This window comes from Leptodactylus fuscus, chromosome 1 (genome assembly GCF_031893055.1).
Source record: "Leptodactylus fuscus isolate aLepFus1 chromosome 1, aLepFus1.hap2, whole genome shotgun sequence".
Lineage (NCBI taxonomy): Eukaryota > Metazoa > Chordata > Amphibia > Anura > Leptodactylidae > Leptodactylus > Leptodactylus fuscus.
Window position 1 is genome coordinate 193,717,854 of NC_134265.1, and position 26,654 is coordinate 193,744,507.

Below are 26,654 nucleotides of genomic sequence, written 5' to 3' on the forward strand. Positions count from 1 at the left end.
CCATGTCTCTCAAATAACACCAAACTATGAACAATTTGTATTTTTTTTTTATTATGGTTTCCACATTTATATCACAATTTGTCCACCGAAAGGACCAAAATTAGCAAAGTTGCCCTCTTCTGCATATCAGAAATACAGAAGACTTACTGTACATTCAACTAAGGCTTTTGTTTTTTTCTTTTTAGGTTTTATTTTTTGCAAAGAAAAAAAAAGAAAAAAGAAAAAAAAAATTATGTTTATGATGAAGATCCCATAAGGCAGATTACATCTAAAAGGAATGATAGCAAGTAGTTTTGTTTTTGTGTTTATTTTTGTTTTCCCAGCATACAAACCAGCCCCCTCTGTATTATGTCTGGACATTTTAGAAGCTGTTAGCACCATCCGTCACCTTGAAGTTTTGGAGGTGAGGGTCGTTTGAAGAACTGACAAAGGATGGGACCTGAAAACACTGAAAATAAAGTGATAAAATGTGCTTTTTAAAACAAGAGTCAATACCAAATCTGATTCAGTATTGGGCTTCTACACACAGTGATTAGCAGCAGCTTAGGGATCAGTTCCTAACAAATACAGAGGCTGAGGGAGGTTAATACAAATCTTTAAACGAAAAAGTAAAACTTAGTAGGGAATGAATGGTTTTAAGACTCTTCCCCTACTCTTGATACAGGGACCAGTTGTGATGCTTGGAACTGAACACTTGAATAATTTGCCCCTCCATTTGGGACACTTTACTGTTAAATTTTCAAATGGAAATAAAATATGTAAAAAAGAAAAAACGGGGAAAAAAAAGAAAAGAAAATTTCAAATAAATAAATGCATACTCTGTAATGGTAACTTACTCTCAACTTAATTAAATCCTCTTTCACATAAGTTTTAGGTACCTGTCTCATATATATATATATATATTTTTTTTACTCCAGCCCTTTATCAGGTACCGGAAAATTCACTTTTTTTGCATTTGAAAGGGTAGATTTGAACTTAACACTTGAATTTTCACATATTTTTTGTTTTTTATTACAGCCAACTTGCTATAGGAGTTTCAAAACTCCAAACGCACACCCTTCCATTGCATTTCTTGACCCCCTTCTTCAATCCTTTAGTAAACCGGTAGCAGCATTTAGCACAAAAGAACAGGTGTAGCAGACAGTAGGGGGAGCTCCGGCAGGGGAAGGCAATTCCCAAGATGTAGTGGACACAAAGCTTCTCCTCTTCCAGGCGCTCTACAACCCCACCCTCCACATTCCCTGAAACAGGGAACTCCTCTCTCATTTAAATCTTCCATATTGAGCAGTGGTCGCCAAGCGACCTATGGTTTGCAGTGAAGACTGCAGATATGAGAAAGCAGATTTTGGACAGGTGCTCAGTCTAGGCAGACATAAGGCAAGATGTTTAATCTACCATCATCACCATGTGGATCCAAGGCAATGCACTGCGTCCAATCATACCAATTGCCCTGTGTATCGTGACAGCCATTGACACCAGGCCAATGTTGTTCATGTAGTCTGTCTATGTCAGCACTAGTTATTTCCCTGTTTTTTCCAGGCAGGTCACTAGGTAGGGCAAGTGGCACTAAAACATGAGTTTTTCTGGCTTCTCGCTTAGTGCATTCCTCCTGTTTTAAATATTCAGACATATAATAATGCGCACTCTGCGTCTGTACACCAGAGGAAGACAACAAGCTGCTTTGCCGATTGAGATAGGACTGGATGATCTCATTTCGAGATAATTCCTTCCAGTTTGTCTGCTCAAAAGGACTTGGCAGACCAAATTTGGGGTCCTGTTTATCTGTCTCAGTCCTGTGCTGTTCTGAGGGGGCTGAACTCTCATTCTGAGCTGGATCTTTGTGAGTTAAGGGTTTTATTTGCCCAGTCATGAAATCAAATTTTAATTTACGATCCTTTTTTACTCGTGTCTGTTTGCTAGTCCCATCTGTAGAATACCCTTCTTGTTCACCCCGATATCGGGATTTCTTTTTCTTTCGACTGTCTGATCCAGATGTAGCATCATCGCTATCCACTCTGGAGGGCTCTGGTGAAAAGCCACTGCGTGGTGTCAGAGGGTCTATATAGGGCTGACTGATTCGTGGCGTGTGCTGTTGTGTAATCCTAGGAGACTGCTGGTGGTGCCAGTCAGCAGGGAGTGGCTGCTCCACAGATCTGTGAGGTGAAGAGATTGCCATCTCTCTTATCGGAGACTCAAGTCTTTTTGCTATGGCAGGAGGTGTAGCAGGGTGGCCAGGGGATTGAGAAGAAGGTGTATGTGCAGTGTCCACTCCAGGCAGCCTTTGGGAGGGGCTGGGCGCAGAACCCTTTGGTGCATATGTGGTGTGCTGCCGTGCCACTAGCTCTGCTCTAGTGCCACGAGGGCTGAAAGAAGAACAGCGGGGACTACGTGGTTGATGAGAATGGGCATCTTCAAATGCTACGCTATGTTGCTGCAGGACGGCCGCTTTCAACAACGAGGAAGTGCTTGGGTGTTTTACAAGTCCTGGGGAGTTGGTGTGAGGCCGCACAGCATTTACAGGGATTTTGCCATGCTTATCATTCTCAGTCTCCAGCCGGTTAGTCTGTGAGCTGCCATCAAGTGGACTGAGCAAACTTTCAGGGGGGCTACCACCAATTCCATTTGTTGGTAGGGGTGAGGAATTTGGAAACAGCTCATGACTAGGTTTGGCCACTTTGTTAGCAGGCCCCTGGGTACCATCTCTAAGATCCCCCTTTCTTTTCCTATTAGCCAATTTTTCAGTCTTGGGAGAATTTGCCTTCTGAATATCATTCCGAACTTTGAGGTCTTGAACAGGCTTGCCACTCAACAGTACAGATGGGGTTGTCTCCCCCTTACAGTTGTGGGTACTGCCTCCATTGGCAGAACCTGGTGGATTCGGAGTGCCTCTGGCCGATTGCTCATTCTGCTGTACAGGCTCTATCAGTTTTTGCCAGCTACGCAGCAGTTTCTTTGCACGTTTGGCAAGCTCCTCGTTGCTGGTCTTTTTCCGAACATCATTGATCAATTTTCCTAATCTGGTTTCCTGTGTAATAAATAAGTAAATAGGTATTAGAATATTTTCACATTTTATTTCTTAGGTGCATTTAATTTTTAATCTCTACAGTGACCCAGCCAATTCCGTTTTCCTGCCTAATGAAACACTCAGTTATGCAAGCAGCACTAGAGAAAAACATCTACATCTAAAACCTTAAAGTCTGCACAGGAGAATGCACCTAATTTATGACAAGGGGCACACCACCAAAAATCAGGCACATCTTCTGATGGACTATAATCTATGGTAGCTGGTAAGTGGTTTTAGATTTCAGGCATCAGTTACACTATCAAACTGGTGAAAATGATAAATGGTGAGGCCCTGCCAAGTTGTGTGCATGTAGCCCAACTTCTCTTTTTACTTTACCATTCACAGGTAAAAGAGACGCCCCCACCTCACTCAAAAAAGTACTTTATGGCCAAGGCCCCACGTTGCAGAAACACAGCTTTTTGTTGCAGTTTTATGAGCCAAAGACAAGAATGGCTAGAAAAGGAATTGGAAATATATAGAAAGCTTCTTATACTTCAACCTTTTGCTCAATCCACTCTTGGCTTTTGGCTCAAGAAACTGCAAATCTGCAACAAAAAAAAGCTGCGTTTCTGAGAGGTGGGGTTTTAGCTTATAACGCATGTGAATGAGATGTAAAAAAGAAAAAAAACACCTATTCAAGAGCAGTGGGGAAAAAAAAATAATTCCGATTTGCAGATTTGAGAGTATACTGCAGGTTGTAGTAAGCGTTTCTATTCAGCCAAGCATATATGGTTTATTTCAAAGGGGAGAGGAAAGTGAGCTTTGAATCCTATGGGAACAAAGGACTTGGTATGTTGAGACAACATTCAAATCCTTTTTTTTTACATGACTGCTGCTAGGGAAAAGATGAGGGGCCCTCAATTTACTTTAGGCACCCAGCTGATTATATTTTGTATATAGTCAATAGTTGACACTGGGGCATCACAAGTATTGGTTTTGAGTGAGGCTGTGACTCAATGTGAAGTCTCACTACAAAGTTGCAGGCGAGTAAAGCAGGGTTCACACTAGCGTCGGTGTCCGATGCTAATGTCCGCGGAAGATTTTAGCATCGGACGCTATCTGTGTCCATTTGCAATTTGCATGATTTTAAATGGGACATCATGTAGTGTCCGTGGGTGTCCTTAAGTGTCCGTTTACAAAGATGTCCGATTTTTCAAGGGGACAGCTAAATCCTACATGTAAACGGACACTTAAGGACACCTACAGACACTACATGATGTCCCATTTAAAATAATGCAAATTGTAAAGGACATAGCTAGTGTCCAATGCTAAAATCTTCCGCGGACATAAGCATCGGACACCGACGCCAGTGTGAAGGCCCCCTAACAATGTTTTGGTTGCACGACTTGCATGGGTAGCCACAGTCCCCATGTTGCTCTAATAAAACCTGAAGCTTGGGTTTGTAATTGTGAATCCCACATTTATCAAAAATACTACACCTACCTCCAGTGCCTCTTTGGTAATGGGATACTTCTCCAAGCTGGAGATCACTTCTAACACAGCCACCATGTTAAGAATCTGCATAGAGATTAAAAAATAAAATAAATAAATTTGAAGTCAATAAATGGATTGTAGTCAGTCAAGGCAAAATTTCCTCATAACTTGTGTTGCATTTCTGTGCTGGACAGCTAGTTCAGCCAGTGCGGTGACTTACTTTTTGTAATAAAGACAGAAGTTACAAACCCATAGTCCACCAGAATGCAAAGAACGGGAGCGAAAGCAAGACTTAGAAATTAGACCAATTTGGTTTAGTTCAATAACTAGTTTGCACTATTTTGTACATCTAACCTTTATTAGTAAATTAGAAATGCTCCTGTAATTTTTTTTACAGACAATTCTAGCATTTTATTCTACTATGCCAGATATTTTTTGTCAAATACGTTTCAATATTTGCAATTCAAAAGTGGGAGGCTAACCCATCCATGCCAGTTTTATGGCATAGATGGGCGTAAATGAAGCACATCTCTGGTGCACAATGTGCCAAATTGTTCATTTAGAAACTTGCTCATCATTTTTAATGAAAGCGAATGGAGCATGGTGGCCACAGCTCAGCACGAAAATTTTTTCCTGTGACTTACGACAGAAAACTGGCGTGTGATATATCTGAAATCTACCGTATGCCAGTTCCTGGCTAGCAGATACTTAAATTATGGCGCATGGGATTATTGAGGCCTCAAAGCAAGCAAAAATCGCAACACCAACGCACACAGATTTTGAGGCAAAATCTGCCTAATAAAACGTCTCCCATTCATTTCTATGAGCCACTAGCTGGAAGAATACCAGAATAGCTGTTTCTTGGTTATCTCCTTTCAAAACCATGAAGATACATAAGTCTTAAAAAAATATAGCCAGATAAAATGTCAGTTTTATGCACATTATGTGGGTTTTTTTTTCAGTAGGGAGATTTTTGACATAAAAAGAATTTTACTATGCCACTTGTATTTTAAGTAATTTTAGTGGTGGTAGACTCCCATTAAAGAGGACCTTTCATCACTTGGAGCACATGCGGTTTTATATACTGCTAGAAAGCCAACAGTGTGCTGAATTCAATGCACTGTCTGCTTTCACAATCTGTGTCCCGGGTGAAGAGCTATCAGTGCCGGTACCGTAACTCTTCACCGTCAGAAGGGTGTTCCTGACAGTCAGTCAGGGACACCCTTCCTCACAGCAGCGCCTATAGCACTGTACAGTGTGAGCGGGGAGGAACGCCCCCTCCCTCTGCTCGCAGTGCTCGCCCATAGACGAGTAGTATCAGGAGGGGAGGGGACCTTCCTCCCCGCTCACACTGTACAGCGCTATAGGCGCTGATGTGAGTGTCTCTAACTGACTGTCAGGAACGCCCTTCTGATGGTGAAGAGCTATGGTACCGGGACCGATAGCTCTTTACCCGGGGCACAGATCTGGAAAGCCGATAGTGCGCTGAATTCAGCACACTGTCTGCTTTCTAGCTATATATAAAAACCACATGTGCCCTAAGCGATTGAAAGGTCCTCTAAGTATTCAGTAGGAAACTACAATTTCCAGCTCATCCTAAAGTGTTTAAATCACTTGCTTTTATTCTACACCATGACAAAAAAGTTCCCAAATCAGTTATTCTTGCATATGTTTACATTGGGATGTTTGATACACTTGTTAATAAAGCCTAATAAAGACTACTCTGTATTCGGTATCTGAACTTAAAAGGGTCATTCTTTTATTAGGCTTTGCTCACATTTTCAGCTAGCTTCAGGTTTTAAATTTTTTTTTTTTGACTGACTCAAACACATTACTCCAGGCAAAAACTGACAAGAAGGAAACTAAGGTTTGGTTCATATCTGTGCTAGCTTGCACCAGTTCAAAAAGGATCAGTCAGAATCCTTGCCAGAAATGTAAAGAGAACCTTATATGTTTATTCTACACATTTAGCTTACAGATGTTCTCATTAGAATGTTATATCGGCCTTCAGAACTGCATCAATACCTTTAGCTAGTCTTTGCCATGGACATATATACTCGTACACGGATCTCAGCAGACTCTGGAATACCAAACACCATTACTCCACTAGCCTCACCACTTTTTTTTTTTTTTTTTTTTGTTAATTCATGCTGGTCGTGCCAGAAGTTGACCCTCCCAGAAACTTGGTGCAACAGAAATCTGGATTTATTTGATGAGATTGAGATGATGCTTTTCCTCTGCCCTGTGATCCCAATATTTCTGCCCTTTCATCCTCCACGGTCTTATCCGTTTCCCTAAGGACAATGGCACTTGACCTCATTGTTAAACATTCAGACATGTTAGTAGGAGCGCCAGTGTTGAATCTGGTTGATCAAAACACAATTTTGGGATTTGGTGCATATAATTAAGTTAGCATTAATCTATTTAGTTACTCCATTATGTCTGTATAAAAACACAATTAATTTTTGCCATCTGTTGGGTCATGTGATCTTATAGACACCTGCTGAAAATGACATGTCTTTTCAGGGATAACCGTTCCACCTGAATTTTGGGCAAGCTGAAATTGCCTGGACTGTTCCACACAAGTTCTCCATCTTGTTATAGCTAAAGATTAGACATTTCCTGACACACAAGTCATACTGAAGATGACAGTGTAGCCTCCCTGGCTTTACACTTATGAGCCCATGAATGGTAATATTTAAAGAAATAGTTTCTTAGGAATTATAATTGATAATTTTTTTCTAATGAATTAAGTGGAGCTTAAACACTTCTGCCTAATCATGGCCATCAGCTATTGATAAAAGGAGTCAAAGTCGGACTGTAAAAATAAAGGAGTTGCAGCTCTGGTGAATAGTGGTGATAGGAAGCAGCTAGTAATGAAATCTCTGGTGTAAATACCTACAAGTATGATGGCAGCAGTTGTTAGGATTTCAATGCCTGTCACAAGCAGGACAGATGACGGGGAGGAAGAAAAGAAATCAGACCCATTGTCTCTTACTTATGCAAGTAATTGATCTTTTTATATTGTCTTCTGAAAGTAATTTCTTTTAGGAAAAGGTGGGATAGTTAGAGAGACAGGGAGGAGAGAGAGGAAGGAGGAGGAGGGGCTTGGTGAGGAATGAGGGGGTGGTGAGGAAGGAGGAGAAACCCGGAAAACTCCTTTAATGTGCGGCATAAAATACACAACTTTATTCTGCAGTTTGGAAATATTATGGGGATAATAAGTGTATAGAGTAAAGTAGTAAAGTTCTAACTCCGACATTATAAAGTCTACAAACTTGCTTTTGGTGTCATATGAAATGAGAATTTAATATCTATAAACATTAAATAAGAAAGCTTATCTAGTGAAGTTTCCGCTGCAAACTTCTATCGATCTTTGGAGCAGCAGCCTGTCCCGTCAGTTGTAAAATAGGCAGTTGTGTACCTAAACTTTTACAACAATTTTTTTTTTTTCACTGTAAAACAATAGTGCAGGTGTTGGCCACTTTCAGGCCAACACTGACACACCAATGTGATTTGTCTAATAAGAGAATATCCACCTATACCTTTTTAGTTTTCCAGTGGGGACAGAATTCTTGTTCGGCTGAACAAATCTACGTATAAGCAACAGGAGTAGAGCAGAGACAGAGAGGTCTCAGAATGCCACAGCGCTGAAGAGTCTGAACCTAGAGACAACTGGAACCCATTGCCAAAGATGGAGCAGAGCAAGAGCGTACAAACATCAGCATTTTCTGGCAGGATTCCTACGAGACTGCTTGTCAAGACCAAGCAGAAAGTGCTTCAGATACAGTGAGGATAACCATATTTATTTCATTTTAGTTTTAGGGAAATAATGCTGGGTTGCACAAACAAAGGGGGTCAGGTTCAATGATAAATAATAAAAACAATTTTTTTTTAAGTAACTAACTTTCAAAAAGGATATGCTCACCCTTAGGAGGTGTTCACACTACTGTTGGAGACAGTCAGTAGTTTCCATTGCTATTGTCCGTTACAAGATTTTAGCAATGGGCACTAGCAGAACAGTCACAAAACCGTTAAACTTTCCAAACATTTCAATGGGATTTCATCTGTGTCCATTAACGTCAGTTATATGCCCATTCAATCACATGTCCATTTTTTTTTGTGGACAAAATATCCTACATGCAGGACTTATGTCTGTTCAAAAAGGATTCATGACGGACATCAGGTGTCTGTTATTTTCCAATATTGAAGTCTATGGGTAACTGATAGCCATCATTTACTGTCTGTTGCTTCTGCGCATACTCACACTGACGATAATGTGCCAATTTCCCAGACCCCTACATAACAGAATCCAAAAGGTAGTGTCAACCCTGCCTTAACCCCTTAACGACCGGCCCATAGGGAATCTACGTCGGCACTTGCAGGTCCTTCCTGACTGCCCTATAGGAAAACTACGTCGGGCAGTCAGGGAAGGATTCCCTGTAAGTGCCGACATAATTGGATGGGATTTTAGCTGTATCTAACAGCTAAGACCCCATTCCATAACCCCCCATCGGAGGGGTCTCCGATCGGGGGTTTTTAACCCCTTCAGTTCCGTGATCAAACATGATCACGGAACTGAAGCGGTTCCGTGACGGTGCCGGCCGAATCGGCACCCCCCGCGGCGAGATAGAGGGGTGCCGATGTCTCTAACATGGAGCCTGGGGTCTGGCCAGTGACCCCAAGCTCCAAGAGACCCCCAATACCTGGTTGATCCTGCCGCTTTAAGAGGAAGTCAGACGCAGGCAGCCCCTGCGTCTGACTTCCTCCAGACGCTGCAAGACACTGACAGCTGTGTCCTGCAGCGTCTAATAGAGAATTAGTGATGCTTTTATCAGAGCATCACTAATCCAAGTGTCCTAAAGGGACACATGAAGTAGTAAGAGAAAAAAAGTGAAAAATAAATAAAGTGTCTGATAAAAATGAATAAACTTATAAAGCCCCAAAATTCCCTTTTTTCTATAGAAAATGAATTATATTAAAAAAAAAACCTAAAAGTTAATAAAAACAATACATATTTGGTATCGTCGCGTCCGTAACAATCTGAACAATAAAACTGCAACAATATTTAATGTATACGGTGATCGTCGGAAAAAAAACCCGGAAAAAACCCGCTGGAAGTAGTGATTTTTCGCCATCTCACCTTACAAAATATGCTATAAAAAGTGATCAAAAAGTCATAATCACTGCACAACAGTACCAATAAAAAGCGCACATTGTCCTGCAAAAAATAAGCCCTCAACCAACACTGTCAATCAAAAAATAAAAATGTTACGCCTCTCAGAAGATGGCGATACAAAAAACATTGATTTATGTCCCTAAATGTGTTTTTATTCTACAGAATTAGTATCGCATTAAAAAATAACAAATGAGGTATCGCTGTAACCGTACCGACCCGCAGAATAAAGGTCACATGTTACTTATACTGTACGCTGCATGGCGAAAAATTTAAAAGGTAGAATGCAATGCCAGAATTGATTTTTCTTTAGAAAATCCAGCAAAAAAGAGTTAATAAAATGTATTCAATAAGTTGTAGGCACCCAAAAATGGTGTCATTACAAAATGCATCTCATCCCGCAAACAACAAGCCCTTATATGGCCACGTCACCAGAAAAATAAAGAAAATATAGCATCTAGTAATGTGAAGGCAAACAACCCCAAAAATCGCCAAATCATTAGAACACAACTGGCTGCGGCAGGAAGGGAATATATAAGCTGTGCGAGCGAATATCAGGGGACACCCCAGATTTAGAGTTTATGAGGGAACAGACACCAGAAGTGACCCCAAAGTGACCCCCAGAGTGACTCCCCCAATCATAGGAGCTACTGGGACATAGTAGGGAATTTGGTGTTTGCAATGTTCTCCGCACAGCTTATATATTCCCTCTTCGCCATCCGCTGTGCAGTCACATCTGGGATACTAATACTCACTACACCCCCTGAGAAATTCTTTGAGGGGTGCAGTTTTCAAAATGGGGTCACTCCTTTGGGGAATCCAATTTTCTGGTACCTTACAGGCTCTACAAACATGACATGGCATCCAGATACCAAACATCTGAATCTGTACTCCAAAAGCCGCATCGCGCTCCTTCCCTTCTGCGCCCTGCTGTGTACCCCAACTGCAGATTAAGCCCCATGTATGCCACATGTATGACACTGGTGTACCCGGGATAACGTACATAATGTCATATGTGGGTATAAACTGATATTAGGGCACAGCCGGACACAGAAGGGAAGAACGGTTATTGGGTTTTTGGAGCACAGACGGTTTGGTTTTTGGATGCCATGACACTTTTGCAGAGCTGAAGCGCCAGTAACGTGGAATCCCCTCGTATGTGACCTTATTTTGGAAACTACACCCCTGAAGGATTTATCCAGGGGTACAGAGAGCATTTTAACCCCCAAATGTTGCTATAACTTATTATCCATAAATGAATACGCAGATGATTGTGAAAGGTGAAAATGACCATTTTTCCAGGAATCTGTCATTTCAGTGCATAATATGTTGTGCCCACCTTGTATCAGAGATGAACGCTCTAAAAGCTGTTGTGCCCGGGATACCTGCTTACCAGAGTTTGGAGTGTCTCTGCTGACATAAGTCGGGCACAACATATCAGATACTGAAATGGCGAATCTCTGGAAAACTTCATTTTTAACTTCTCATTATCAGCCGCAATTTCATTTCTGAAAAACAAATAAATGCAACACTCAAGGGTTAAAAATGCTCGCTACACCACTTGATAAATCCCATCTGTGGGCTAGTGTCCAAAATGGGGTGACATGTCTGCGGATTCCACTTTATTGGCAATTCAGGGGCTTTGCAAAAGTGACGTCCAAAAACCAAACTGTGCTCCAAAAACCAAAATAGCGCTCCTTCCCTTCTGTGCCCGGCTGTACCCAAACAGCCGATTCTACCCACACATGGCATTAAGTCCGTTATCCAGGGTACACCAGTGTCATACATGTGGGCATACACTGCCATTTGGGTACACAGCAGGGCGCAGATGTGAAGGAGCGCTATGTGCTTTTGGAGTGCAGATTTAGATTGTTGGTGTTTGGACACCATGTCATATTTGCCGAGACCCTAAAATTTCCCCTACAAAATGGGGTCACTTCTTGGCGAATTCCAGTTTACTGTCACCTCCAGGGCTCTGCAAAAACAACATGGCGCCCCAAAAGTCCCTCTAACGCTGTACCCCAATAGCTAAAAAGCGCAGTGCTCCTTCCCTTCTGAGCCCTGCTGTGTGCCCAAGCAGCAGTTTACACCCAGATATATAATTTTCTGCCCCTCGGGATGGCCCCTTAATAGTTTTAGGAGTGCAGGTCTCTGACAACACAAAGTGGGTGCAACGTATTGGGCACCGAGATGGCAGATTTCTTTAAAAATTAAAATTTTCATTCTGTACATTAATTTTTGGGAAGCATTTTTAGGCTCAAAATGATAATACCCCTTGATACATTCCTTGATGGGTGTAGTTTTTAAAATGGGGTCACATCTGAGGACTTTCCATTGTATTGGTACTTTAGGGGCTCTGCAGATACGACATGGCACCTGAAAACTATTCCAGCAACATCTGCCCTCCAAAAGCCAAATAGCGCTCTTCCCATTCTAAGCCCCACCATGTCCCCATACAGCAGATTATGGCCACATATGGGATATTGCCGTGTTCAGGAGAAATTGTGTAACAAACTGTGGGGGGCTTTTTCTCTTTTAACCCCTTGTGAAAATGAAAACTTTGGGGATAAAGGGACATTTTAGTAATTTTTAACCTACACATCCCAAGGTTAGTAAAATCTGTGAAACAGCTATAGGGTCAAAATGCTCACTATACCCCTCAATGAATACCTTAAGGGGTCTAGTTTATAAAATGGGGTCATTTATGGGGGTTTTCAATTGTTTTGTTAATTCAAATCTTGTTTGAATGTGCAATGGGCCTGAAATATCTGCAAGCAAAATTTGTGTCTTGAAATCCAGTTGGTGCTCCCTTCTTTTTGGGCCCTACCGTGCGTCCGTACATAGGATTAAGGCCACAAAGTGTACATTTTTGAACACAGGAGAAATGGGGTCATCTATTTTGGGGTGTTTTTCTTCATTTTCATGTGTTATGTGCAAAAAAACTGCCTATAAAATGACACTTGTGTAAAAAGTATGATTTTTTTTTGTTTGACGCAAATTTTCTCAAAACTTATGGGGTCAAAGTACTCTCTATACCCCTCAATGAATACCCTAAGGGGTCTAGTTTATAAAATGGGGTCATTTATGGGGGGGTTTCAATTGCTTTGGTAACTCAAATCTTGTTTGAATGTGCAATGGACATAAAATAACTGCAAGCAAAATTTGTGTTTTGAAATCCAATTGGCCCTCCCTACCTCTTAGGCCCTACTGTATGTGCGTACATAGGACTAAGGCCACAAAGTGAACATATTTTAACACGGGAGAAGTGGGGTGATATATTTTGGGGTGTGTTTCTTTTTTTTAATGTGTTGTGTGCAAAAAAACTGGCTTTAAAATGACATATATTTGAAGAAAATGAAAATGTCATTTTTTTCATCATTTGTAATAATTCTTGCAAAACAATATTTGATCAAAATACTCACTATACCCCTCAAAGGATACCTGAAGGGGTCTAGTTTTCCAAATTGGGTCATTTAATGGGAGGTTCTGTCATTATTCCACCAATTCCTGTCTGCAAACAGAGCTTGGTACAGGAAAAAATGACAAACTCAAAATTTCCAAAATTTGCTTATAAACTTGATAAACTTGTAAATTGTCTAAGTTACTCAAATATGCTAAAAATAATTCAAATATGCTTGAAACACAAAAGGAACATTTGGAAGTATATAACTACTAACTTTTTTGCCCTGTATTATTGTGTATATGTGAGATATCGCAGCTAAAAATGGAAAACATTGAAAAATTTTCATAATTTTCAGCATTTGGGAGTTTTTAAATAAATTTACACAAGTTATATCAGTCTAATTTTACCTTCTCAGTAAAGTACAACATGTCACGAAAAAACAATATCAGAATCGCTTGGATGTGCTATACTGTTACAGAATTATTCACTGATAAAGTGACACAGGGCAAATTTCCAAAATTTGGCTTGGTCATTAAGGTCCAAAATAGGCTGCTCACTAAGGGGTTAAAGGGGTATTCCCATGCACATAATCATATCTATATTTGTAGATAATTAAAAGTTAAACAGTTTTGCAAATATAAGTAATTAAACATTCTGCAGAGTTTTAAAGATTTTCTCTAACTATCTTAGTGGTGACAGTCTTTTATCTTGATCGGTTGCCATGGATACGACTAGAGATGAGCGAACACTAAAATGTTCGAGGTTCGAAATTCGATTCGAACAGCCGCTCAATGTTCGTGTGTTCGAACGGGTTTCGAACCCCATTATAGTCTATGGGGAACAGATACTCGTTAAGGGGGAAACCCAAATCCGTGTCTGGAGGGTCACCAAGTCCACTATGACACCCCAGGAAATGATGCCAACACCTCTGGAATGACACTGGGACAGCAGGGGAAGCATGTCTGGGGGCATCTAACACACCAAAGACCCTCTATTACCCCAACATCACAGCCTAACAACTACACACTTTACACACTCAATACCACCTCTCTGACAGTAGGAAAACACCTTGAAACATGTGTATTTGGCACTTGCAGTGAGGAGAGCTTGTCACCAGCAGTGAATTTGGCCCTTGTAGTAAGTTGAGGTTGGCACCAACATTTGTTTTGAAAATCAGGGTGGATTGAGCCTCTAACCAGCAGAGTTTGGGCAAATTCATGGTGGAGGGAGCCTCTAAAAACCCCAGTTTGGACCAATTCATGGTGGAGGGAGCCTCTAACCAGCCCAGTTTGGGCAAATTCATGGTGGAGGGAGCCTCTAAAAAACCCAGTTTGGACCAATTCATGGTGGAGGGAGCCTCTAACCAGCCCAGTTTGGGCAAATTCATGGTGGAGGGAGCCTCTAACCAGCCCAGTTTGGACCAATTAATGGTGGAGGGAGCCTCTAACCAGCCCAGTTTGGACCAATTAATGGTGGAGGGAGCCTCTAACCACCCCAGTTTGGACCAATTCATGGTGGAGGGAGCCTCTAAAAACCCCAGTTTGGACCAATTCATGGTGGAAGGAGCCTCTAACCAGCCCAGTTTGGACCAATTAATGGTGGAGGGAGCCTCTAAACAGCCAAGTTTTGGGAAATTCATGGTGGAGGGAGCCTCTAACCAGCCCAGTTTGGACCAATTCATGGTGGAGGGAGCCTCTAACCAGCCCAGTTTGGACCAATTCATGGTGGAGGGAGCCTCTAAACAGCCCAGTTTGGGCAAATTCATGGTGGAGGGAGCCTCTAAAAAACCCAGTTTGGACCAATTCATGGTGGAGGGAGCCTCTAATTAGCCCAGTTTGGACCAATTAATTGTGGAGGGAGCCTCTAACCAGCCCAGTTTGGACCAATTAATGGTGGAGGGAGCCTCTAACCACCCCAGTTTGGGCAAATTCATGGTGGAGGGAGCCTCTAACCAGCCCAGTTTGGACCAATTAATGGTGGAGGGAGCCTCTAAACAGCCAAGTTTTGGGAAATTCATGGTGGAGGGAGCCTCTAACCAGCCCAGTTTGGACCAATTCATGGTGGAGGGAGCCTCTAAACAGCCCAGTTTGGGCAAATTCATGGTGGAGGGAGCCTCTAAACAGCCCAGTTTGGGCAAATTCATGGTGGAGGGAGCCTCTAACCAGCCCAGTTTGGACCAATTAATGGTGGAGGGAGCCTCTAAACAGCCAAGTTTTGGGAAATTCATGGTGGAGGGAGCCTCTAACCAGCCCAGTTTGGACCAATTCATGGTGGAGGGAGCCTCTAAACAGCCCAGTTTGGGCAAATTCATGGTGGAGGGAGCCTCTAAACAGCCCAGTTTGGGCAAATTCATGGTGGAGGGAGCCTCTAACCAGCCCAGTTTGGACCAATTAATGGTGGAGGGAGCCTCTAAACAGCCAAGTTTTGGGAAATTCATGGTGGAGGGAGCCTCTAAAAAACCCAGTTTGGACCAATTCATGGTGGAGGGAGCCTCTAATTAGCCCAGTTTGGACCAATTAATTGTGGAGGGAGCCTCTAACCAGCCCAGTTTGGACCAATTAATGGTGGAGGGAGCCTCTAACCACCCCAGTTTGGGCAAATTCATGGTGGAGGGAGCCTCTAACCAGCCCAGTTTGGACCAATTAATGGTGGAGGGAGCCTCTAAACAGCCAAGTTTTGGGAAATTCATGGTGGAGGGAGCCTCTAACCAGCCCAGTTTGGACCAATTCATGGTGGAGGGAGCCTCTAAACAGCCCAGTTTGGGCAAATTCATGGTGGAGGGAGCCTCTAAACAGCCCAGTTTGGGCAAATTCATGGTGGAGGGAGCCTCTAACCAGCCCAGTTTGGACCAATTAATGGTGGAGGGAGCCTCTAAACAGCCAAGTTTTGGGAAATTCATGGTGGAGGGAGCCTCTAACCAGCCCAGTTTGGACCAATTCATGGTGGAGGGAGCCTCTAAACAGCCCAGTTTGGGCAAATTCATGGTGGAGGGAGCCTCTAACCAGCCCAGTTTGGACCAATTAATGGTGGAGGGAGCCTCTAAACAGCCAAGTTTTGGGAAATTCATGGTGGAGGGAGCCTCTAACCAGCCCAGTTTGGACCAATTAATGGTGGAGGGAGCCTCTAACCAGCCCAGTTTGGACCAATTAATGGTGGAGGGAGCCTCTAAACAGCCAAGTTTTGGGAAATTCATGGTGGAGGGAGCCTCTAACCAGCCCAGTTTGGACCAATTCATGGTGGAGGGAGCCTCTAAACAGCCCAGTTTGGGCAAATTCATGGTGGAGGGAGCCTCTAACCAGCCCAGTTTGGACCAATTAATGGTGGAGGGAGCCTCTAAACAGCCAAGTTTTGGGAAATTCATGGTGGAGGGAGCCTCTAACCAGCCCAGTTTGGACCAATTAATGGTGGAGGGAGCCTCTAACCAGCCCAGTTTGGACCAATTAATGGTGGAGGGAGCCTCTAACCAGCCCAGTTTGGACCAATTCATGGTGGAGGGAGCCTCTAAAAACCCCAGTTTGGACCAATTCATGGTGGAGGGAGCCTCTAAACAGCCCAGTTTGGGCAAATTCATGGTGGAGGGAGCCTCTAACCAGCAGAGTTGGTGGAAATCAGGGTGGAGGGAGCCTCTAACCAGCAGAGTTGGGGGAAATCAGGGTGGAGGGAGCCTAGTATTAGCAGAATTGTGCAACGCTTATGGTGGATGAGTATGAGGATGCGGAGGAATTGGAGAGGTTGAGTACAGACATGGAGTTTCATGTTGGGGTGCTTTACACAGGTGGGCACAAAAATGACGGCTCTACCCAGTGGTGGTTCATTTTTATCAAAGTGAGCCGGTCGGCACTCTCAGCTGACAGACGGGTGCGCTTGTCAGTGATGATGCCACCGGCTGCACTGAACACCCTCTCAGATAGGACGCTGGCGGCAGGACAGGACAGCACCTCCAAGGCATATAGGGCAAGTTCAAGCCACAGGTCCAACTTCGACACCCAATACGTGTAGGGCGCAGAGGGGTCGGAGAGGACAGGGCTGTGGTCGGAAAGGTATTCCCGCAACATGCGCCTATACTTCTCACGCCTGGTGACACTAGGACCCTCCGTGGCGGCACTTTGGCGAGGGGGTGCCATCAAGGTGTCCCAGACCTTAGACAGTGTGCCCCTCGTTTGTGTGGACCGGTGAGAACTTGGTTGCCTACTGGAGGAACTGCCCTCCCTGCCGCCAACGTCACATGCTGGAAACATCTCCATCATATTCTGCACCAATTGCCTGTGGCAAGCATTGATGCGATTGGCCCTCCCCTCTACCGGAATAAAAGACGAGATGTTGTTTTTATACCGGGGGTCAAGGATAGCAAAGATCCAGTACTGGTTGTCCTCCATGATTTTGACAATACGCTTGTCGGTTGTAAAGCACCCCAACATGAACTCAGCCATGTCTGCCACAGTGTTAGTTGGCATGACTCCTCTGGCCCCACCGGAAAGTTCAATCTCCATTTCCTCCTCATCCTCCATGTCTACCCATCCGCGCTGCAACAATGGGACGATTCGAAGTTGCCCGGAAGCCTCCTGTATCACCATCACATCATCGGACAACTCTTCTTCCTCCTCCTCCTCCTCCTCCTCCTCCATTAAACGCAGTGAAGCGGACAGATGTGTGGACCTACTCTCCAGCTGTGACGGATCGGATGCTATCCCTAACTCCTCTGTGTGATCTGAGTTATCCCTGATGTCAATCAGGGATTCTCTCAGAACACACAAGAGCGGGATTGTAAGGCTCACCATCGCATCCTCAGAGCTCACCCTCCTTGTGGACTCCTCAAAGACCCGTAGGATGTCACAAAGGTCTCTCATCCATGGCCACTCATGGATGTGAAACTGAGGCAGCTGACTTTGTGGCACCCTAGGGTTTTGTAGCTGGTATTCCATCAAAGGTCTCTGCTGCTCAACCACTCTATTCAACATCTGAAACGTTGAGTTCCAGCGTGTGGGGACGTCGCACAAAAGCCGGTGTTGTGGCACATGCAGGCGTTGCTGGAGAGATTTTAAGCTAGCAGCGGCTACTGTCGACTTGCGAAAGTGGGCGCACATGCGCCGCACTTTCACCAGTAGCTCTGGAACATTGGGGTAGCTCTTTAGGAAACGTTGCACCACTAGGTTGAAGACGTGGGCCAGGCATGGAACATGTTGGAGTCCGGCAAGCTCCAGAGCTGCTACCAGGTTCCGGCCGTTATCACAAACGACCATGCCTGGGCCCAGGTGCAGCGGCTCAAACCATATTGCCGTCTCATCGAGGAGGGCATCCCTCACCTCGGAGGCAGTGTGCTGTCTGTCCCCCAAGCTGATCAGCTTCAGCACAGCCTGCCGACGTCTACCAACGCCAGTGCTGCAACGTTTCCAACTCGTAGCTGGGGTCAATCTAACAGCGGAGGAGGAGGCGGTGGCGGAGGAGGAGGCGGTGGCGGAGGAGGAGGCGGTAGAGGAGGAGGAGGAGGGGGGTGTTCTTCTCGTGTCCCTGCCAGGAATGTTAGGCGGGGAGACGAGGTACACCGGGCCAGTTTGGGAAGCAGTCCCAGCCTCAACTACATTCACCCAGTGTGCCGTCAGTGAAATGTAGCGTCCCTGTCCGCATGCACTTGTCCACGCGTCGGTGGTCAAGTGGACCTTTGTGCAAAGCGCGGAACTAAGGGCCCGCCTGATGTTGAGTGACACGTGCTGGTGCAAGGCGGGGACGGCACACCGGGAGAAGTAGTGACGGCTAGGGACGGCATAGCGAGGTGCCGCAGTTGCCATCAGGTCCAGGAAGGCGGGAGTTTCAACAAGCCGGAACGCCAACATCTCCTGGGCCAGCAGTTTAGCGATGTTGGCGTTCAAGGCTTGCGCGTGTGGGTGGTTAGCAGTGTATTTCTGCCGCCGCTCCAATGTCTGAGAGATGGTGGGTTGTTGTAAAGAAACGCCTGATGGTGCCTTTGATGGTGCAGGAGAAGGAGATAAGACAGGACCAGGGGAGGATGAGGTAGAAGTCAACAAAGTGGCGGAGGCAGATGAAGTGGTGTCCTGGCTCGTCCTCTGGAGTGCATCGCCAGCACAGTCAGCAGTGGCAGTGGCAGAGGCAGAGGCAGAGGCAGTGGCGTGAACGGCAGGCGGCCTTTGTCCTGCCGTTGCTGCCTGCCACTGATTCCAGTGCTTGGATTCCAAATGACGGCGCATTGAAGTGGTGGACAGGTTGCTCTTCTCAGAGCCCCTAATCAATTTCGAGAGGCAAATTGTGCAGACAACACTATATCTGTCCTCGGCGCATTCCTTGAAAAAACTCCACACCTTCGAGAAACGTGCCCTCGAGGTGGGAGTTTTTCGGGGCTGGGTACGAACTGGAACATCTTGGGAGATTCCGGGTGTGGCCTGGCTTCGCCTAAGCTGCTGACCTCTGCCTCTGCCTCTAGCTACCCTTTTTGGTGCTGCACCTGCCTCAACATCCACACTACTTTCCCCGCTTGACATCCCCCCTGTCCAGGTCGGGTCAGTGTCCTCATCATCCACCACTTCCTCTTCCAACTCCTGTCTCATCTCCTCCTCCCGCACAATGCGCCGGTCAACTGGATGCCCTGACGGCAACTGCGTCACATCATCGTCGATGAGGGTGGGTTGCTGGTCATCCACCACCAAATCGAACGGAGATGGAGGAGACTCTAGTGTTTGAGCATCTGGATACAGATGCTCCTCTGTTAGGTTCGTGGAATCGTGACGTGGAGAGGCAGGTTGAGGGACAATGAAAGGAGCGGAGAACAGCTCTGGGGAGCAGGGACAGTTTGGGTTATTGTTCTGTAAAGCTTCGGAATTTTGGGAGGAAGGAAGACAAGACTGTTGGGTAATAGGAGGAGAGGAGGCAGAGTCTGACTGGCTGCTGGACAATGTGCTGTAAGCGTTCTCTGACAGCCATTGCAAGACCTGTTCCTGGTTCTCGGGCCTACTAAGGTTTGTACCCTGCAGTTTAGTTAATGTGGCAAGCAACCCTGGCACTGTGGAGTGGCGCAATGCTTGCTGCCCCACAGGAGTAGGCACGGGACGCCCTGTGGCTTCACTGCTACCTTGCTCCCCAGAACCATTCCCCCGACCTCGCCCACGGCCTCGTCCACGTCCCTTTCCGGGAGCCTTGCGCATTTTGAATTCCTAGTTAGAAATTGGCACTGTATACCAGTAGTAAAAATTGTGGGTGCACGTAACCCCAATATATTCTTTGAATTACCAGTCAGAAACTGGCACTATATGGCAGTAGCAAGAAATGAGGGTATTTGTATTCCCAATATACTCTTTGAATTCCCAGTCAGACAATGGCACTGTATACCAGTAGTAAAAATTGTGGGTGCACGTAACCCCAATATATTCTTTGAATTACCAGTCAGAAACTGGCACTATATGGCAGTAGCAAGAAATGAGGGTATTTGTATTCCCAATATACTCTTTGAATTCCCAGTCAGACAATGGCACTGTATACCAGTAGTAAAAATTGTGGGTGCACGTAACCCCAATATATTCTTTGAATTCCCAGTCAGAAACTGGCACTATATGGCAGTAGCAAGAAATGAGGGTATTTGTATTCCCAATATACTCTTTGAATTCCCAGTCAGACAATGGCACTGTATACCAGTAGTAAAAATTGTGGGTGCACGTAACCCCAATATATTCTTTGAATTCCCAGTCAGAAACTGGCACTATATGGCAGTAGCAAGAAATGAGGGTATTTATAACCCCAATATATTCTTTGAATTCCCAGTCAGACAATGGCACTGTATACCAGTAGTAAAAATTGTGGGTGCACGTAACCCCAATATATTCTTTGAATTCCCAGTCAGAAACTGGCACTATATGGCAGTAGCAAGAAATGAGGGTATTTGTATTCCCAATATACTCTTTGAATTCCCAGTCAGACAATGGCACTGTATACCAGTAGTAAAAATTGTGGGTGCACGTAACCCCAATATATTCTTTGAATTCCCAGTCAGAAACTGGCACTATATGGCAGTAGCAAGAAATGAGGGTATTTATAACCCCAATATATTCTTTGAATTCCCAGTCAGACAATGGCACTGTATACCAGTAGTAAAAATTGTGGGTGCACGTAACCCCAATATATTCTTTGAATTCCCAGTCAGAAACTGGCACTATATGGCAGTAGCAAGAAATGAGGGTATTTGTATTCCCAATATACTCTTTGAATTCCCAGTCAGACAATGGCACTGTATACCAGTAGTAAAAATTGTGGGTGCACGTAACCCCAATATATTCTTTGAATTCCCAGTCAGAAACTGGCACTATATGGCAGTAGCAAGAAATGAGGGTATTTATAACCCCAATATATTCTTTGAATTCCCAGTCAGACAATGGCACTGTATACCAGTAGTAAAAATTGTGGGTGCACGTAACCCCAATATATTCTTTGAATTCCCAGTCAGAAACTGGCACTATATGGCAGTAGCAAGAAATGAGGGTATTTGTATTCCCAATATACTCTTTGAATTCCCAGTCAGACAATGGCACTGTATACCAGTAGTAAAAATTGTGGGTGCACGTAACCCCAATATATTCTTTGAATTCCCAGTCAGAAACTGGCACTATATGGCAGTAGCAAGAAATGAGGGTATTTATAACCCCAATATATTCTTTGAATTCCCAGTCAGACAATGGCACTGTATACCAGTAGTAAAAATTGTGGGTGCACGTAACCCCAATATATTCTTTGAATTCCCAGTCAGAAACTGGCACTATATGGCAGTAGCAAGAAATGAGGGTATTTGTATTCCCAATATACTCTTTGAATTCCCAGTCAGACAATGGCACTGTATACCAGTAGTAAAAATTGTGGGTGCACGTAACCCCAATATATTCTTTGAATTCCCAGTCAGAAACTGGCACTATATGGCAGTAGCAAGAAATGAGGGTATTTATAACCCCAATATATTCTTTGAATTCCCAGTCAGACAATGGCACTGTATACCAGTAGTAAAAATTGTGGGTGCACGTAACCCCAATATATTCTTTGAATTACCAGTCAGAAACTGGCACTATATGGCAGTAGCAAGAAATGAGGGTATTTATAACCCCAATATATTCTTTGAATTCCCAGTCAGACAATGGCACTGTATACCAGTAGTAAAAATTGTGGGTGCACGTAACCCCAATATATTCTTTGAATTCCCAGTCAGAAACTGGCACTATATGGCAGTAGCAAGAAATGAGGGTATTTGTATTCCCAATATACTCTTTGAATTCCCAGTCAGACAATGGCACTGTATACCAGTAGTAAAAATTGTGGGTGCACGTAACCCCAATATATTCTTTGAATTACCAGTCAGAAACTGGCACTATATGGCAGTAGCAAGAAATTAGGGTATTTATAACCCCAATATATTCTTTGAATTCCCAGTCAGACAATGGCACTGTATACCAGTAGTAAAAATTGTGGGTGCACGTAACCCCAATATATTCTTTGAATTACCAGTCAGAAACTGGCACTATATGGCAGTAGCAAGAAATGAGGGTATTTATAACCCCAATATATTCTTTGAATTCCCAGTCAGACAATGGCACTGTATACCAGTAGTAAAAATTGTGGGTGCACGTAACCCCAATATATTCTTTGAATTCCCAGTCAGAAACTGGCACTATATGGCAGTAGCAAGAAATGAGGGTATTTGTATTCCCAATATACTCTTTGAATTCCCAGTCAGACAATGGCACTGTATACCAGTAGTAAAAATTGTGGGTGCACGTAACCCCAATATATTCTTTGAATTCCCAGTCAGAAACTGGCACTATATGGCAGTAGCAAGAAATGAGGGTATTTATAACCCCAATATATTCTTTGAATTCCCAGTCAGACAATGGCACTGTATACCAGTAGTAAAAATTGTGGGTGCACGTAACCCCAATATATTCTTTGAATTCCCAGTCAGAAACTGGCACTATATGGCAGTAGCAAGAAATGAGGGTATTTGTATTCCCAATATACTCTTTGAATTCCCAGTCAGACAATGGCACTGTATACCAGTAGTAAAAATTGTGGGTGCACGTAACCCCAATATATTCTTTGAATTACCAGTCAGAAACTGGCACTATATGGCAGTAGCAAGAAATGAGGGTATTTATAACCCCAATATATTCTTTGAATTCCCAGTCAGACAATGGCACTGTATACCAGTAGTAAAAATTGTGGGTGCACGTAACCCCAATATATTCTTTGAATTCCCAGTCAGAAACTGGCACTATATGGCAGTAGCAAGAAATGAGGGTATTTGTATTCCCAATATACTCTTTGAATTCCCAGTCAGACAATGGCACTGTATACCAGTAGTAAAAATTGTGGGTGCACGTAACCCCAATATATTCTTTGAATTCCCAGTCAGACACTGGCACTATATGGCAGTAGCAAGAAATGAGGGTATTTGTATTCCCAATATATTCTTTGAATTCCCAGTCAGACAATGGCACTGTATACCAGTAGTAAAAATTGTGGGTGCACGTAACCCCAATATATTCTTTGAATTACCAGTCAGAAACTGGCACTATATGGCAGTAGCAAGAAATGAGGGTATTTGTATTCCCAATATATTCTTTGAATTCCCAGTCAGACAATGGCACTGTATACCAGTAGTAAAAATTGTGGGTGTATATAGCCCCAATTCTATTGCTAGGGGACTTGCAGGGTATTTCTGGGGTGAAGGTGGGGGGGCACACCGTTGGAACGGGTATCGGGGTATATATCGGGTATACGGGAATACACTGACAGTGTATTCCATTCAGGATCCTGGGAAAGCTGGGTTGCGGCGATTGAGCCCGTCAGTGCCACGTTACACTGACAAGCTTCTCCCTGGAATTTAGCTCTTACAAGAGCTGTTGGTTGTCTTCTCCTTCCTATCCTAGCCTGTCCCTGCCTACCCAGAATCTAAGCCCTAGCTAGCTGGACGGAAACCTCCGTCCTCGGTGAATTGCAAGCTCAGAATGACGCGAAGCTGGGCGTCGCTGTTCTTTTAAATTAGAGGTCACATGTTTTCGGCAGCCAATGGGTTTTGCCTACTTTTTTCAACGTCACCGGTGTCGTAGTTCCTGTCCCACCTACCCAGCGCTGTTATTGGAGCAAAAAAGGCGCCAGGGAAGGTGGGAGGGGAATCGAGTAATGGCGCACTTTACCACGTGGTGTTCGATTCGATTCGAACATGCCGAACAGCCTAATATCCGATCGAACATGAGTTCGATAGAACACTGTTCGCTCATCTCTAGATACGACCACTAATGCAGAAACTTTCTATGGTCTGGGACTTGTCAGGAACCCAGCTATGATTTTCTTATTGTAGCCGGGTTATCAGGCAGGGACACTACATGTATCAGAAGATATCCCGGCCACAATAAGGACATCATGGCTGATTTTCTGACCTTAGAAAGTTTTTGCATTGGTGGTCGTATCCACTGGCAACTGATCAAGATAACAGACTGTCACCACTGAGAAGGTGAGAGAAAATCTTTAAAACTCTGCAGAATTTTTACTTCTATTTGCAAAAATGTTTAACTTAATTATCTACAAATTTAAAAATTATGTAGATGGGAATATCCCTTTAAAAACAGTGTGTGATGTCAACAGTGAAAGGGTCATAATGATTCTTGCACGAGTGCCACAAACCCCAAAATGCTGATCAGTAAGGGTCCTTGGTGTTGCACCCATCTCAGAGGATGGACCTGTCACATAAGTCTTCTGACAGGACAGCTCTCCTGTTTACAAAGTCTTTCAAGTCAATGATCAGATGATTGGAAGAGGAGCAAGTGAATGCAGATGTCTTCACTAACTTCTTTATAATATTCCGGCACAATTGGAATTTTTTTTTTTTTTATGTAGATTGTGAGCCCCACATAGAGCTCACAATGCACATTTTTCCCTATCAGTATGTCTTTGGAATATGGGATGGAAATCCACGCAAACACAGGGAGAACATACAAACTCCTTGCAGATGGTTTTATGCCCTTGGCGGGAATTGAACACCAGGACTCCAGCGCTGCAAGGTTGCAGTGCTAACCACTGAGCCACCGTGTGGCCCCACAATTGGAATTTTTATCTCTAGTCCACACAGTTACTGAGCAATCAATGCTGTTAGTTTTGGTGCATGATATGCTATTTAGGCTCTGTAGTGCCCAAACCACAGTGTCACGCAGGTGCAGTCAAAGGGTGCGATTCTGCGGTCTGACAATAGCCGTCTCTGAATGGAGCTGTGAATCACACCCCCCTCCCCCCCCATACCACCCTTCTGACATTACAGACCTTATGCTGTGTGCACACTCGTGCCTGATGTCCGCCCAGGGGTTTCTGTCCTAATCCTCAGAGAAATTGCATAGCGGACAGCTTTCCGACAGTTTTAAACCTATTCCTTTGAATGGGATTTTAAAGCAAACCGCCAGGTGTCCATATTTTTTTTATTTTAATTTTTTTACACAGACACAAAGTCAGATATGCATGACTGTGTCCGTACAAAAAAAAAAACAAAAAACTTTCACCGTGGAGAGACGGCAATACAGACACCGGTGGTTTGCTTTAAAATCCCATTCAAAGGAATAGGTTTAAAACTGACTGTCGGAAAGCTGTCCCCTAAGCAGTTTCTCTGGGGCTTACGACAGAAACCCCATAGGCGGACACGGTTGCAAATGAGAAAACCCCCTTGAACAGCATATCAGAAATTTTGAGGGCTATAGCAAAAACTCCAAGTGCGCTAGAATCAATGGAGCATTGCCTACTAACACATGCTAAGAACTTGAACTGATGAAGGAGGTGAAAGGTCCTCTTTAAACATGGATGTGTCAACCACTGCTGTGCATTACCAGTAAAGTATGGGGTTAAATTTTAAAGAGGACACTGCACCTTAGTCTGTTTACAGTTCAGGGCTCCCGCCCCATAATGCCCTGGGTCAGTCCTCTATAAATAGAGAGCAGAGTGCTATTCATAGGAGCGTTTGTCAGGACAGCGATCAGGTTATAAGTGATTAGCACACAGGGCAGTGGCACTATAAAGATGCAGAGAGGGCTGGAGCAGAGCGGACACACTATGCAGCCCCAAACCACACTGCCATGTCATAACTTACATAGGAACGTTACTTGTCGCTCAGATTGCCAGGCAAATCCTCATGAAACAGCTGACAATGTTCTCTTCAACTAGAGCACACCATGTTACAGACTTCAATATATGTGACAAAACCTGCATTCATCTCCAGGAACAGGAGAAAAACCTTTCATAGAGCTGGGAATTGTATCAGTAACGGCTAGGAGCCATCCGTGATCAGCTCATTCACAAAGGTCAAATCTGTACCCATTATACAATATTGGCCCGAACCCTCAGAGTATCAGATACAGTAACAAAGTTCAGAGGAAATATACACACAATGTAGTAAACCCTACATCTCCTAATCCAGTTTTCCCGTTAACACTTTCCCAGTATCAACAGGAAAGGGTAAAAGTGGGGTGGGGGATTGTCTAACCACTGGAACACCCCGATCTTTCATGAAACCTAGGCTCTCCAAATTACTATGTGTAACAGTTGCGGACGTA

General features: G+C 44.0%; 1 protein-coding gene across 1 annotated transcript in view; it reads right to left on the bottom strand.

The window, feature by feature from the left end:
• Positions 1–473: 473 nt before the first annotated feature.
• The window catches only part of MED26 (mediator complex subunit 26), a 42,352-nt gene continuing 16,171 nt past the window's right edge, over positions 474–26,654 (bottom strand). The window contains exons 2-3 of the mRNA XM_075281329.1: positions 4,508–4,582; positions 474–3,025 (exon numbers count right to left, since the gene is read on the bottom strand). Of these exons, the coding sequence (XP_075137430.1) occupies positions 1,358–3,025; positions 4,508–4,582 (1,743 nt within the window). The 3' untranslated portion in view covers positions 474–1,357. The remainder of the gene's footprint in view (positions 3,026–4,507; positions 4,583–26,654) is intronic.